The sequence below is a fragment of the Dendrobates tinctorius genome, unplaced genomic scaffold, assembly GCF_039654945.1.
Source record: "Dendrobates tinctorius isolate UK_male_01 unplaced genomic scaffold, ASM3965494v1 ptg000097l, whole genome shotgun sequence".
NCBI lineage: Eukaryota > Metazoa > Chordata > Amphibia > Anura > Dendrobatidae > Dendrobates > Dendrobates tinctorius.
The window spans coordinates 23,587,494-23,601,875 of NW_027361765.1; the positions used below are offsets into that span (position 1 = coordinate 23,587,494).

General features: G+C 41.6%; 1 protein-coding gene across 1 annotated transcript in view; it reads right to left on the reverse strand.

The window, feature by feature from the left end:
* Positions 1–1,968: 1,968 nt before the first annotated feature.
* Positions 1,969–14,382, reverse strand: part of MINDY2 (MINDY lysine 48 deubiquitinase 2) — an 85,066-nt gene continuing 72,652 nt past the window's right edge. The window contains exons 8-9 of the mRNA XM_073586968.1: positions 11,179–11,358; positions 1,969–7,657 (exon numbers count right to left, since the gene is read on the reverse strand). Coding sequence (XP_073443069.1) covers positions 7,535–7,657; positions 11,179–11,358 — 303 coding nt within the window. The 3' untranslated portion in view covers positions 1,969–7,534. The remainder of the gene's footprint in view (positions 7,658–11,178; positions 11,359–14,382) is intronic.

Genomic DNA, 14,382 nt, shown 5'->3' on the forward strand with positions numbered 1-14,382 from the left:
ACTCCACATACGACCCTTTCTCTCACTCCGTCTCTCATACTCACGCCGTCATCGCCGCTGCTCCACGATCCCAGACATCTTCCGCCGGCGCCATCCTGGATCCAGACGTCGTGCACGCCGGCGACATGTTCTTGCGGCGACGCCATCTTGAGTATCGCGGGATTTCGCATGGACGACTTCGGGATCCAAAATGGCATTGGCGAAATCTTGCCTTTTTTCAGAAAATAAGAATGCACCAAAACTTTTTCTCCACTCATGATTAGTGATTGGGTGAAGCCATTTATTGTCAAACTATTGTGTTTTCTCTTTTTAAATCATAATGACAACCCAAAACATCCAAATGACCTTAATTAAAAGTTTACATATCCCATTTCTTAATGCTGTGTATTGTCCCCTCTAACAATAATGACAGCTTGAAGTCTTTTGTGGTAGTTGTGGATGAGGTTCTAAATTTTCTCAGATGGTAAAGCTGCCCACTCTCCTTGGCAAAAAGCCTCCAGTTCCTGTAAATTCCTGGGCTGTCTAGCATGAACTGCGTGCTTGAGATGTCCCCAGAGTTGCTCAATGATATTGAGGTCAGGAGATTGAGATGGCTACTCCACAACCTTCACTCTGTTCTGCTGTAGCCAAAGACCGGTTGACTTGGCCTTGTGTTTTGGATCGTTGTCATGTTGGAATGTCCAAGTACGTCCCATGCGCAGCTTCCGAGCTGATTGCAAATTTGCCTTCAGTATTTGCTGATAACGTGCTGCATTCATCTTTCCTTCAACTTTGACCAAATTTCCTGTGCCTTTGTAGCTCACTCATCCCCAAAACATCAGCGATCCACCTCCGTGCTTTACAGTAGGAATGGTTTTCCTTTCATCATAGGCCTTGTTGATCTCTCTCCAAATGTAACGTTTATGGTTGTGGCCAAAAAGTTTTGGTCTCATCACTTCAAATTACCTTGTTCCAGAAGTTTTGAGGCTTGTCTCTGTGCTCTTCTGCATATTGTAGGCAAGATATTTTGTGGCATTTGCGCAGTAATAGCTTTCTTCTGGTGACTCGACCATGCAGCCCATTTATCTTCAAGTGCCTCATTGTGCGTCTTGAAACAGCCCCATCGATAGTTTTCAGAGAGTCCAGTATGATGTTATTTGTAGGTTTTACTTTGCTTCCCAAACAATTTTCCTGGCAGTTGTGGACGAAATATTTGTTGGTTGGTCTACCTGACTCTGGTTTTGTTTTTACAGAGCCCGATTTTCCATTTGTTAATCACAGTTTGAACGGTGCTGACTGGCATTATCAATTCCTTGGATATCTTTTTGTATCTCTTTCCTGTTTTATACAGTTCAACTACCTTTTCCCGTACATCCGTTGACAATTCTTTTGCTTTCCCCATGACTCACAATCCAGAAACATTAGTGGCTGGATGAAAGATGCAAGTGTCTGGATTCCAGAAACTCACTCAGCTCTTATGCACACACACGGATTACAAGCAAACAGGTCACAGGTGAGGATGTTACCTTTAGTAGCCATTCAAACCCACTTTTGTCAACTTCTGTGCATGTTATCAGGCCAAAATCACCAGGGTATATAAACTTTTGATCAGAGTCATTTGGATGTTTTGGGTTGTCATTATGATATAAAAAGAGAAAACACAGTAGTTTGACAATAAATGGCTTCATCCAACCACCATGAGTGGAGAAAAAGTTATGGTGTTATCATTCATATTCTCTGAAAAAAAGGCCAAGAAAGCAAAAATTCTGCCGGGGTATGTAAACTTTTGAGCCCAACTGTACTTCTTTCAGAAGAAGGGGGAGGGGTGAAAGCCTGCTGACTGATTCACGTTAATGTTTACCATAATTTCATTTTCCAACTTAGACATTTGGACTGATATGATCATAACTTCATACTGTCATCTGAGAAAACTGCTTCTTTCAGATTTTATTTATCCATGAAATAAATTATTGGACAACACCACGATCATGGGTTTTGCAGTGCTTTATTTTAAATAATTTATCATATAACAATTCTGAAGTGTTTAGCGTTGACATTGTTACTTGTAGCTTTGTGTTTTGCACTATCATCTCCTATTAGTCTTCAAAGCTGTAAGAACTGATTCCATCAACAAACATACACAATTGACTAATCACAGATACAAACAAGTATATACTCACACACCATAGGAAAAAAAAAAATATTAAAAAAACATTCAGACATGGGTGCAGTGCTGAAATACAAAAAAAAATGTAAATCCAAAAAGATCAGAGGTCCAGTTCTAGGATAGATGCAAGAAAGTAAGAGGCAAAAGAAATACGGTATTCTAAAACTTGACAAAAGTACACGCCCAGAAAGATTTGTAACCATGTTGTAAAGTTAACTTCAGAACTTTTCCTACATTTAAAACGTGGTAATAACCAAGAATTTTGCAACCTCAAACAAATAAGTGAGTTTAGAATATCATATGGTTGGGAAATGACCAGAATAGGACATCATACTGGGTTGCTAAAGGGACCCTGTGAGGTTGGTTCTCCAAGCTTCCCAAAGGGTCACCATAATGATTTCCATCCATAATCTAGCAATAAAATCATACCCTTTTATGTGACTAATTTATTTCTATGCAAAAATGATGTATTGTCATTACCATGTATGCAAATCATCTTCGACTGGTCTGGTGGAGCTTTTTATTTTTTTTCTTAGATCTGTCTGGCTTCACAGTTAATCACAACCCCACTGAAGACTAACATTCTCTACATGAGCCACAGCATTTCTCAGCTGACTGCAAAACGGACTATCATAAGACTTCCCTTCTCCTTGATCGGGCGCAAAGCACGATGAAGCCAAGGAGATTTCTCCTGGCTTAATTGCGCCACGGTAAGGGTGGAATAATTCTCCTGAATGCAAAATATTACAGTTGATGAAAACAGGCCCGTTGACCGTGTGGAGAAAGGGAAATCGCTGTATTCTTGAGTTTGATCTTATATTGGGATCACACTTGGACAGGCAAGGCAATGAGTCCATGTAAACCATCAGACTGCATTTGGATGAAAGAAAGAAAAGATAAATAACATTTTTCCTTCAATTTCCTCATCCAAGAGAACTGGATCACACTATGATAATACTCCTTCTGGATGAGAGAATCTACGGTCGTTTGCACCTGCCCTAAAAGTAATTTTTGCACAGATATGAATAACTCGGTGCTACATCAAGCATGTGATTTTATTGCTGGATCACAGCTGGAAATCACTGTGGAGTCATTGGGGGACCGGACAAGTACCCTTTAAAAAAGTATTAGGTTCAAACAATCTTATACAAGTTCTGAAGATTCAGTTTTCGAGTGCAGGACCAAGGTTACTAATCAGATCAGTAATATACTCTTCACACAAAGGAGGAAGAGATCTTTTCAGAATTGACTGTGGAAATCCAATTGGTCAGAATTCCTGTAGTAGAAGAAAAATGGTCACATTCAGATTATCAGGTTATTTCCTGAGATTTCACCAATTTCAGATGACAAACTTGAAAAAGTGGAAAAGATTTAGGTCAGTGGTATTTTGCAGATGCCTAGTAGTGGTCAAGAAAACTGCAAAAACTTCTAGAAGTCCAGAGTTACTAATAAGATACCATCAGACTAGACTTTGACAGATTGCTCAAATTCTAACAGGGTTTGTGCATCATAGTTACATAGCACGAATAAACCCTCAAAACATCTGTATGTTCTGAGTGAGGTTCATATAGCCAATTTCTATATTGATAGATACATTTCAAGACCAGCTTTGTCTGGCTTGACTTCTCGGAAAGCAGCAAGCTCTGAGCACAGCTGGGTTTTCCCTGTAAATCCCGCTCTCTATTCCATTCTCAAAGCTCTCAGTTCTCATCCCTCCCTGTAACACCCCTGTCTGTGCAAGCTATGATTTATATGAGAAAATGTACCAGCAAAATCTCCTTAGTGATTATGTATGTTAACACAAATCTGATTTGCCCACAGATACCTCTTAAAGGTAATGCGTTATCAGAAAATGGCCTATTGTTTAAATAATGTTATGCTAAAAAAAAGTGATGAAAAAGAGAAATAGCTGCATAAAACATAGGAAGATTGCCATTTTCAGACAGTCCACTAGGCCTTACATTAGACTCACACTTACTGTTCTGTACAAAGGACTTTTCAGTATTCTCATTATTAACACAGACAGGATTACAATGAACACGTCTCCAAAAAATGAACAACACAGGAGTCACAATGTCATGTTACAGCTCACCTCCTGCCACTCCCTTCACAAAGACATTTTTACAGATAAGCATTCTCATTAACTACTTCAAAAGAATTCAGTAGGGTCTGAATCATTTCACTACTGCATATAGCCATGGACTCAACAGGAAGTGTCAAAATGGCAAAATTATCATTTTTTCTTAATACAGTGATATGAAGAATAAAACGACCTAATGCGGTACATATTTAAACGTGTAATTTTCTGATGTCACCAATTAACTCACAAATAGGTTGAGAAGGAACAGGATAGAAAAGGAAGGGAATACAACTGCCCAACACACAGGGTTGTTTATATAAAATCTGCATATGCAAAATAGTAGCGTTAAGGCTAGTTTCACACTATTTTGCTGGCGCTGCGCCCAGAGCACAAAAATGCAACACAGCACGTTATTGTGTGCTGGACGCAGTGCCAGCAAAATCAGACCAGCGCACGATCAGCGTATCCAACGCTAAATATACGATACGCTGATCGCATGCAGCCTCATGCGATCAGAGGAGGAACTGATCGGAGGGGACGCGGCCGGGGGCGGGGCTTACCAGCGGCCCTGCGCTGCGCCCGAGAATGCTAGTGTGAAACTAGCCTAAGATAACTTCTGTTTTTTTTTAATGCTTTGGGGAAAGAAAAACAAATGCAGAGATGTGTTCAGTATTTCCTTAGTATTGCACAGAAGATGGAACAATCATCTGTACAATACTAGGAAAATTATGAAAAAAGTAAACTTTTGGGGGGCCTTCTGCACTTGAGTAAGGCAACACTGTTGTATGGGGTCTACGATTGTGTGCAATTTTTTTACAGAAATTGGGTATACAACAGATTAATACACAATATTCCCAACCATATCAGATGTGTGGTGTAAAGTGGGACATATGTTCGGAGAAGATTCCTTCATGTAGATTTCTCAGTAATTACAAGGCCTATATGTCTGGACTTTAACACTTTGACCAAGTTACTAATGTAATAACAGTGCAATACACAGCCGTAGAGTGTATCTTGTCAATATACATATATATAAAAATTAATTATACTTGCCAACAGTGTAAATAACTTCTCTATCTCTACTTATTTTGCATAAAAAAATGACTAAACACAGGTAATCATACTGGAAAACACTACCTAAAGACCAGTAGACACTGCTCAATGATCGGGAATGATTATCGGGCAATGTACACAGAGGCCGCCAATAACCACGCTAAAAAGAATACTTTTGGGTGAAATTATTTTTACACTTGCTTAGTTCTCGGCAGCACATTGTCCTCTGTAAATAGAACAGGTGCTGGCGAGAACAAAAGATAACCTATCCACAAAGAACAATCGAATTAATGATCATCCTGTGCGTATGGAAGTGCGGTCGGCCTGTCTAAAGTTATTAAAAAGACCACTGATTGGATTACATCTGGCCCATCAGTGGGCGATTAACAGCTTTTAAGATAGTCGTTTGATCAGGGCTCATGCAGACATACATGGATCTTGGTAGTGGTGTAACCAATCTGACCCAAGCGTGACAGCCTCATAGAAATACATGAAGCGGTCACACTCCGGAGAGACCAGCGGCCAATCTGTGCTCAGGCCGATTTGTTCGGATATCTGAATGAGCCCTAACTGTCGAGACTTGCTAATGGTGTTAGGAAGCCACCAGCTTAAGGATGACTGGACACTTCGCAGAAACTAAACATGGAGTCAGGACAACAGTACTACCTAAATATTCTTCATCTCCCACCTTCTACCAACAGTAGCTGCAAAATTCTAAAAACTGACTGTGAAAAGTTGGTTAATTTTTCCACCTCTCAAACTGTTTCCTTCCATCGCAAAGTCTACACCTAAAAGGTGATTTCTCTGGAGATGTCCTTTAAGAAAAGAATTAACATGAAAAAAAACAAGTACCAATTTGAGGATCGTGGGAAAAAAAATTAATGAAAACATTGTGTGTTAGAACATAGATTCTACATTTGACCAAATATTGTTCGAGGTAAAACCGAGAAAAAGTCCAAATATATTTACATCAAGATACAAGCTTCGGCTTTAGATGAAAATCTTGCAACAAGCAAAAAAATGCAGTTGAGAGGTTATTATAAAAAGACACAAATGAACAGAAATGAAATCACAGACTGATTGTCAATATCCTAGGGCCAGACACCGTTGCCCAGAGAGGCCGTAACATTAATATACTGTGGCACTATTGCGCCAGTCATTTACAACGACATTATGTGGCGATGTGCACCCCGGCCCACAGACATGTGCATACTGTAGTGTGTAACAGTCTCACCATTATTAGGTTAAAAATTAAAGGGTCTCTACTAGTGATGAGCGAGTATACTCGTTGCTCGGGTGGTCTCCGAGTATTTTGCCGTGCTCCGAGATTTAGTTTCCGTCGTCTCATCTGCATGATTTGCGACTGCTAAACAGTGTGAATTCATGTGAGGAATGCCTGTTTGTTAGGGAATTCCCACATGTATTCAACCTGTCTACAAGTCGCAAATCATGCAGCTGAGATGACGAAAAACAAATCTCCGAGCACGCCAAAATACACCCGAGACCTGAGCAACGATGCTACTCGCACATCACTAGTCTCTACCTTTATTCCGTTCTTAGACTGGACAAACCAATCCAGTTGTGCAACCATGTCACCACATACAGAATACCACGTACATGTAAAAGTCACACTGGTCCTAAATATTAAAAAAGTGTATTTGTCACAAAATCTTCAAACCTGATATTTTTAGGCACAGAGCCCAGGCTATGACACAGTGAGGGGGCAAATATCCCCTTACTCACTTACATTCTATGTAGCTATGGGGTAGGAAGTATAAAGAGGACTTGGGTCGACCAGATACTGCAATGGGGCACAGCACAGGTGGTGGGAAGAAGCCAGAACATAAAAAAGCAATGCATGCTGGGACATTAGTCTTCATCTAGCCTTCCCTTACATCTGTGCCCTTTATAATACAGTCATTTCCCTAAGACTTACCTCACAAAATGGAACCACTTTTTTGCTCCCTGTGGTCACAAAAGTCTGCAGTATTTTATGGCTAAATATCATAAAAGAAGCTAGGATTAATTTAAAAACATGTAGTGATGTACTTCTTGTTCCAAAATGCGGGACAAGGACACAGGATAATGACAAGTCCAAATGACAAGAGAGAGTCTAAACATGTCTGTAACAAATTCCCCATTTCCAAACTGAAACACGGCTGGGGGGTTCAGGCACAGATGGCTTATAACCGGTCTCCTTTTCTCCTTCCACTAACATGCCTCTTCATGGTTTCAGAAAAGAGTATTCATTTCTGTTATAAAAGTATGCAAGAATTCTTGTCCTTTTCCTTTTCTTTGGGCTCTTTTCTCTTTTTCTCACTGCTGCCTGGTGGTCGTCCACTTGAAGGACTGGCAACTGCCTGAGGTGGCTGTCCTGCCTGGAATGAAAGCCGGAGATATAGTTAAACAAAATAATTTTTTTTTATTAGATACACTGCAAATAATGAAGTAGAACAGCAGATATGTGTATACGTCATACCGTGTATAGGTAGGGGAGCTGTGGGCCATCATACTGTGTTTAGATAGGGGAGCTGTGGGCCCGTCATACCGTGTTTAGATAGGGGAGCTGTGGGCCCATAATACCGTGTTTAGACAGGGGAGCTGTGGGCCCGTCATACCGTGTTTAGATAGGGGAGCTGTGGGCCCGTCATACCGTGTTTAGATAGGGGAGCTGTGGGCCCGTCATACCGTGATTAGATAGGGGAGCTGTGGGCCCATAATACCGTGCATAGGTAGAGGAGCTGTCGACCCGTCATACCGTGTATAGGTAGGGGAACTGTGGGCCCGCCATACCATGTATAGGGGAACTATGGGCCCATCATACTATGTATAGGTTTGGGAGCTGTGAGCCCGTCATACTGTGTATAGGTAGGGGAGCTGTGGGCCCATGATACTGTGTATAGGTAGGGGAGCTGTGGGCCCATCATACTGTGTATAAATAGGGGAGCTGTGGGCCCGTCATACTGTGTATAGGTAGGGGAGCTGTGGGCCCGTCATACTGTGTATAGATAGGGGAGCTGTGGGCCCGTCATACTGTGTATAGATAGGGGAGTTGTGGGCCCGTCATACTGTGCATAGGTAGAGGAGCTGTGGGCCCTTCATGCTGTGTATAGGTAGGGGAGCTGTGGGCCCATCATACTGTGTATAGGTAGGGGAGCTGTGGGCCCTTCATGCTGTGTCTAGGTAGGGGAGCTGTGGACTCGTGATACTGTGTATAGGTAGGAGAGCTGTGGGCCCTTCATACTGTGTATAGGTAGGGGAACTGTGGGCCCGTCATACTGTGTATAGGTAGGGCAGCTGTGGGCCCTTCATAATGTGGATAGGTAGAGGAGCTGTGGGCCTTTCATACTGTGTATAGGTAGAGAAGCTGTGGGCCCTTCATACTGTGTATAGGTAGGGGAGCTGTGGTCCCATCATGCTGTGTCTAGGTAGGGGAGCTGTGGGCCAGTCATGCTGTGTATAGCGGAGCTGTGGGCCTATCATGCTGTGTATAGCGGAGCTGTGGGCCCATCATACTGTGTATAGGTAGGGGAGCTGTGGGCCTGTCATACTGTGTATACGGGAGCTATGGGACCATCTTACTGTGGGTTGTACATGGTGGGACTCAGGGGACATTATTAAATGTTAAGAGGGCAATTAAGAAGGATTTAGGCTATATAGGCACTCCGTATTCTGACCATCAAACGGTGTACATGGGGCATTATTCCTTTCTAGAGGCAAAATATGGACATTTCTTTCTGGGGCACTTGAATGAGGCATTCATATTTTCTAGAGGGGCAATTTTACCATCTAGAGGACACAAATGAGGCATTATTACTATATAAGGGGCAGTAAGAGGAGCATTGTTACTGTGCCAAACAGCAGGTCCAGTAATAGAGACACATACAGGAGCAGCAGCAGCAGCAGCAGCTCAGCATTGGGTTGAGTAGGTTGTGCAGGTTGGGAATAGATCAAGATAGTTCTGGAAATGTTAGAAGTCAAATGTGTCTTTGTCAAACTCGGCAGACAAGTCATGGCTGGAAGAAGTTGTCATGTCGGCCTGGGCCAAATGGAAAAGTGAATGATTCCATCAGAAAGAACTTTACCTGTAAGTCACCATCTATAATTATACTGTAATCTCTTACATGTTCTTCCACTATGTAGTCTACAGTCACTAAATGACAGAAATATCAGTGTTCGTTGTATAGAGATTTATTTTCAGTTCATTAAGAGATATCGCTAGCAATATCGCTATAACTTGTGACGTTATAGCGATATTGCTAGCGATATCGCTGTGTGTGATACTTACCTACAACCCGCTCCCCCGCTGGTTATCGCTGATCGCGCGAGAACGTCCTGGACTGTTTCTCGTCGTCAGCTTCCTGCGGCGCTTCCTGCTGTGACGACGAGCGACGCGTGGACGCGGGCGGGAGGACGTCAGGATCGCCTCGTCTGACAACCCCTGCGATGTCGCTGGTGAGATCTGCCTGTGTGGCAGCTCACTAGTGACCACTTAGCGATGTACCAGCGATCCTGACCGCGTCATATCGCTGGTACATCGCTAAGTGTGACAGTACCTTAACAGAGCAGTCATCTGCTGAGGTTCTCCTATACCTACAATTAGACAGCGCCATAGTTGTAATCAGGGTTACCTGGTAGGTGCCTACTATATGTCTATACACACAGAACAAAAGCTTATACAGATCTGAAGGATATTAGAGTTTTGTTTGTTGTCTACCCTTTTGGGCTGCGTAGCTGGTTTATGAAGAAATCTGTAATTCTCAGTCTCCTGTACACAGGAGCGTAGTAAGTTAAAATGTTTATGGTATTGAAGATTTCAGAAATTCTGATAAAAATGATTTCTGGGAAATTCAGAGTCAGGCCTATAGGGGACCCACATGGATATGTGGCTGCAAACCCTCATAAATGTAGCACTTGCCAATTAGACAAAATGCCATCCTGTTGAGCAGTAATGTTTTGATTCCTCGGAGCTCATTGTCCAGTATTTCTCTGCATAGAGGAGTCTATTGGCTTTGGCCTTTCTTGAGGTCCATTTCTGACAAGACTTCTACTACAAAGAGCTTTCCGGGGTACTACTCCCTTTTAATTTAGAAAAGGCCTTTAGTTTCCATGCCCACCCACTGGGATTTTGTTCAACAAGTGTCAGAGCTTCTGTCCCATGGACTCAACAGGACATCGTAAAACTGGCACACATCACAACATGTCAACATGTAGAAGACTTTACAAGGTGGAAGATTATCATCCACCATCAGTAAACATAAAACAAATCTCAATCATTTTATGGACAATTAATTGATAATAATAACATGGTTGCTTCACCTTCCTAAATGGGTAAAATTACAAACTTCTTGTCAACACAAGTGACTTTGTAATTCACCTCATTAAAATCCTCTCTATCCTCAAGATCCAAAGTATTTTTAATTTTAGAGTTTAACTAGGTTACCAGCCACTGCTGCAGTCTATCAGAGGTGGCCATTTTTCCAGGTAAGAAGTGCAGCACTTACAAGCTCTTTGCCTTCATAGCAGTGCCAACAAGCTTTATAGCAGTGTCCTTGTGCGCCTTCGATGGCTGCCTTTACTTGCAGCATCAGAGAGCTGACACCTCAGGCCAACGGCTCAGCCATTCTGCTGGTCTGAACTGTCAGTCATCAGGAAAGTAACACACCCCGCAGGGTTGCGCTCCTGAAGATAGAGGGTACGATTACTCCTTTAACCATTTGTCTAAGACACAGGATGTCCAAGACTTTTGCACACAGATAACCTGTCATTCCATAATGGTGAGATCCCCTTTTTTACTTTACTGTATTTTTTATACCTACTTTGCATCCTTATCACCAGAGACGATTATTTATCTTTGGAGATAAATGACTTGATACTAAATTATGCTTTGTTCCATTACCGGTTGGGGGGCCGAGGCGGCTGCCTGCTCCTGTTCCTGGTAATATTGAGAGGCTCTCCTGTCCTCCTCTTCCTGAAGTTTTTTAGCCAATTCAAGATCACTGATGCCTTCTGGTATCTGTTCCCAGTCAATGTCTTGATTCTGCTGCTCTTGCTGTAGTGATAAAGCCATCAGATAGTCCTAGGAAAGATAATGCTCATAAGCATAAAAGAAAAAAAAATCCTTTAGGCAGTGTTCAGGGTGAATCGTGACCATGCCAACTTATCAAGGCAAGATTTCAACCCTTTCATTTTCCGTCTAAAGCAGTGGAAATATGCGTCCCATGTAAAGGCGGAGATCTTTATTTGAGATAAGGCAGATTCCAAAAGTGGATTTTTGTGGGATTCTAAGCAAAGAAAGTAACACACAGAAATTGGGGTGCTCCGGATTTATGGGACTAGGACATTATTTAGAATACTTGCATGTGGGGTGAATTTGTTAGCAGCAAACCCTTTATATACAGCTCTGGCAAAAATTAAGAGACCACCACATCAAAACCCTGTCATGGGCAGCCCATTCTCCAGACCTGAACCCCATTGAAAACCTCTGGAATGTAATCAAGAGGATGATGGATAGTCACAAGCCATCAAACAAAGAACTGCTTACATTTTTGTGCCAGAAGCAGTGTGAAAGACTGGTGGAAAGCATGCCAAGACTCATGAAAGCTGTGATTAAAAATCATGGTTATTCCACAAAATATTGATTTCTGAGCTCTTCCTGAGTTAAAACATTAGTATTGTTGTTTCTAAATAATTATGAACTTGTTTTCTTTGCATTATTTGAGGCCTGAAAGCACTGGGGGGGGGTTCTTAATTTTGACCATTTTTCTTTATCAGAAAAAAAAATACAAAATGTATTGCTTGGAAATTCGGAGACATGTTGTCAGAAGTTTATAGACTAAAAGAACAATTTACATTTTACTCAAAAATAGACCTATAAAGAGAAAAATCAGACAAACTGGAAATTTGAAAGTGATCTCTTAATTTTTGCCAGAGCTTTATTTTGCTACAAAATTGCAGTGAATGTACGCTATGTCTGCAGCAAATACACAATGTCCACACTGCGCACTAGGTCACACTTGTCGCTGTAATACCTGCTGGAATATATTACTTACGGACAGTAACAATCGCTTTCCTACTTTTGTTTTACTCTTGCACACGTTGCTAATCACCTTTGTGCCTCCATAGTATACACACAGAATACAAGGAGATAAATGTCTGTCTCCTGCAGCATCTCCTGCTTCAGCAAAGTCCTCCTGATAGCAAATAGACATTACCTAAGGGGTTGAATCTGCAATATGCTGTCCATTAATGCTCCAACACTCCATTTATTCTGGAAAAAGCGCTGATCCACCGGGTACATACAGCAGCATTTTACAGATCGCTCTCGTATTGTTTTATTGCATCGACTGACCTAAATATGCCAAAATATAATAAAAGACATTGCTTCTGGGATCCCGAGGATCAGCGCTGGAAGTACATTTTTTCAGCTACTGTAAGCAATGGTGAAACTTACTTTTATTTTTTTTAAAAAAAGTAGATATCATGTCTGCACTTTATTTGATGATGTATCAGTGTACTTAACAAAAAAAAAAATCAGGTTTCGGTCTAGATTCTAGCTAGATTACTATATTAAAACAGCTTTATATGGGGAAAAAGGACTCTCCCATAAATAGCCCTCCTTGTAACTAATTATCCCAATTAAGCCTGCTGTACAAAGATATGACATTTTTGGGTATACAGTGTACAGGAGATCATCTAGGTATCGTACCAGTTAATAAGGTATGCCGAGACATCAACCGATGCAGGCGATGTGCATAGTCTGTTGGAATAAATTGGCCACAGAATAATCTCTATCTAATCAGGAAAATGTCATTTTTCCAAACTGATCAGGACAATGTGCACACGTTAAGCATTTGCTGCAGACATTTCTGCATCAAAAACGTCTCTCTTGGCAGGAAAAATGTTGCATAAAATAGCCACAATTTTTTTGACGACGCATTAGAAAGGTTAAAATATGCTGCAAAATGCAGAAAGAACTTACATTCTGCAGGTCTGAAACAGCGTCAAATCTCAAAGGAAAAAACAAGTGGAATGTTCATAGAAATTTCAAGAATATCATTTACTTTGCTGGAGCAGTAAAATGCTGCATTTTTCATGGCGGAAAAGCTTCATGTGGACATATCCGTGAACTGACTAACACACTGATCTTTCTTGTTGCTGGCTCAGGAAGAAGGTCTTCAAACCAACTGCAGGTCCATTTTCAGGGCAGGTTAGTAAATGTTTTTAGGGTAATACAAAAGGAAACCTGCCTTGTGGAGGATCAAACATGGAGCTTGCAAGGCCTGCATTTTGTACAATGACTGTTCAAACTAAGCACAAGTATTCAGTGCACCCTTGGCAAGGTTGAGTACTCCAGCGCACCTTTCCACCTATCTCTATTCTACTCTCGCTCCTCTAAAGCCAGAATTGTTTACCAAAGAACAAAAGGAAGTCAAAGAAGTAGCTGCAATAATCCGCTTGGCCAGACCAAGGGTGCACAGAGCACCCGTGCTTGGCTTGACCAGTCATTTTGTGTTGGCAGACTAATTAAAATTGTAGCAAAGTGAAGCTATTTGGGCACCAGTCCTATGTCTTGCCTTCATGGACAGTCCTCTTAAATGTACCAATTTGCCGTATGCAGCGCTTCTTGGCGATGCTCACATTAGAAGATTCCATAAGCCATAAGAAAAAATTAAAAGTGGCACTCACCATAACCTGCGATTTCAACAGTCCTTTATTCCAGGAAGCATAACTGGAGGAGCAGGAGGTGTGCTACAACCAGCGCTTCTACGGGTCCAACTATGCAATGGCCGCTGGTTGCAGTACGAAAAGGCCGTCGTCCTCTTCTCTCCACTCCCGCACACCCCCTGCCTACCGCTCCTCCGGTTATGCTTGCTAAAATAAAGGACTGTTAAATCACAGACAGTCATTAAGAACCTGAATGCTGATCTCGTGAGAGATTTGTCCAATCATGGACACCTTTTATTGTGTTATAGATAATTAACAAAGTTCTCTTCAGAATTTGGACCCTGGCAAACAGGTAATTTTGCAGTTGGGTTCCGCTTATCATTTATGTAATCCATAAACCGTAATAAGGCAGACTTTTGTGTAAACAAGAAAGTGG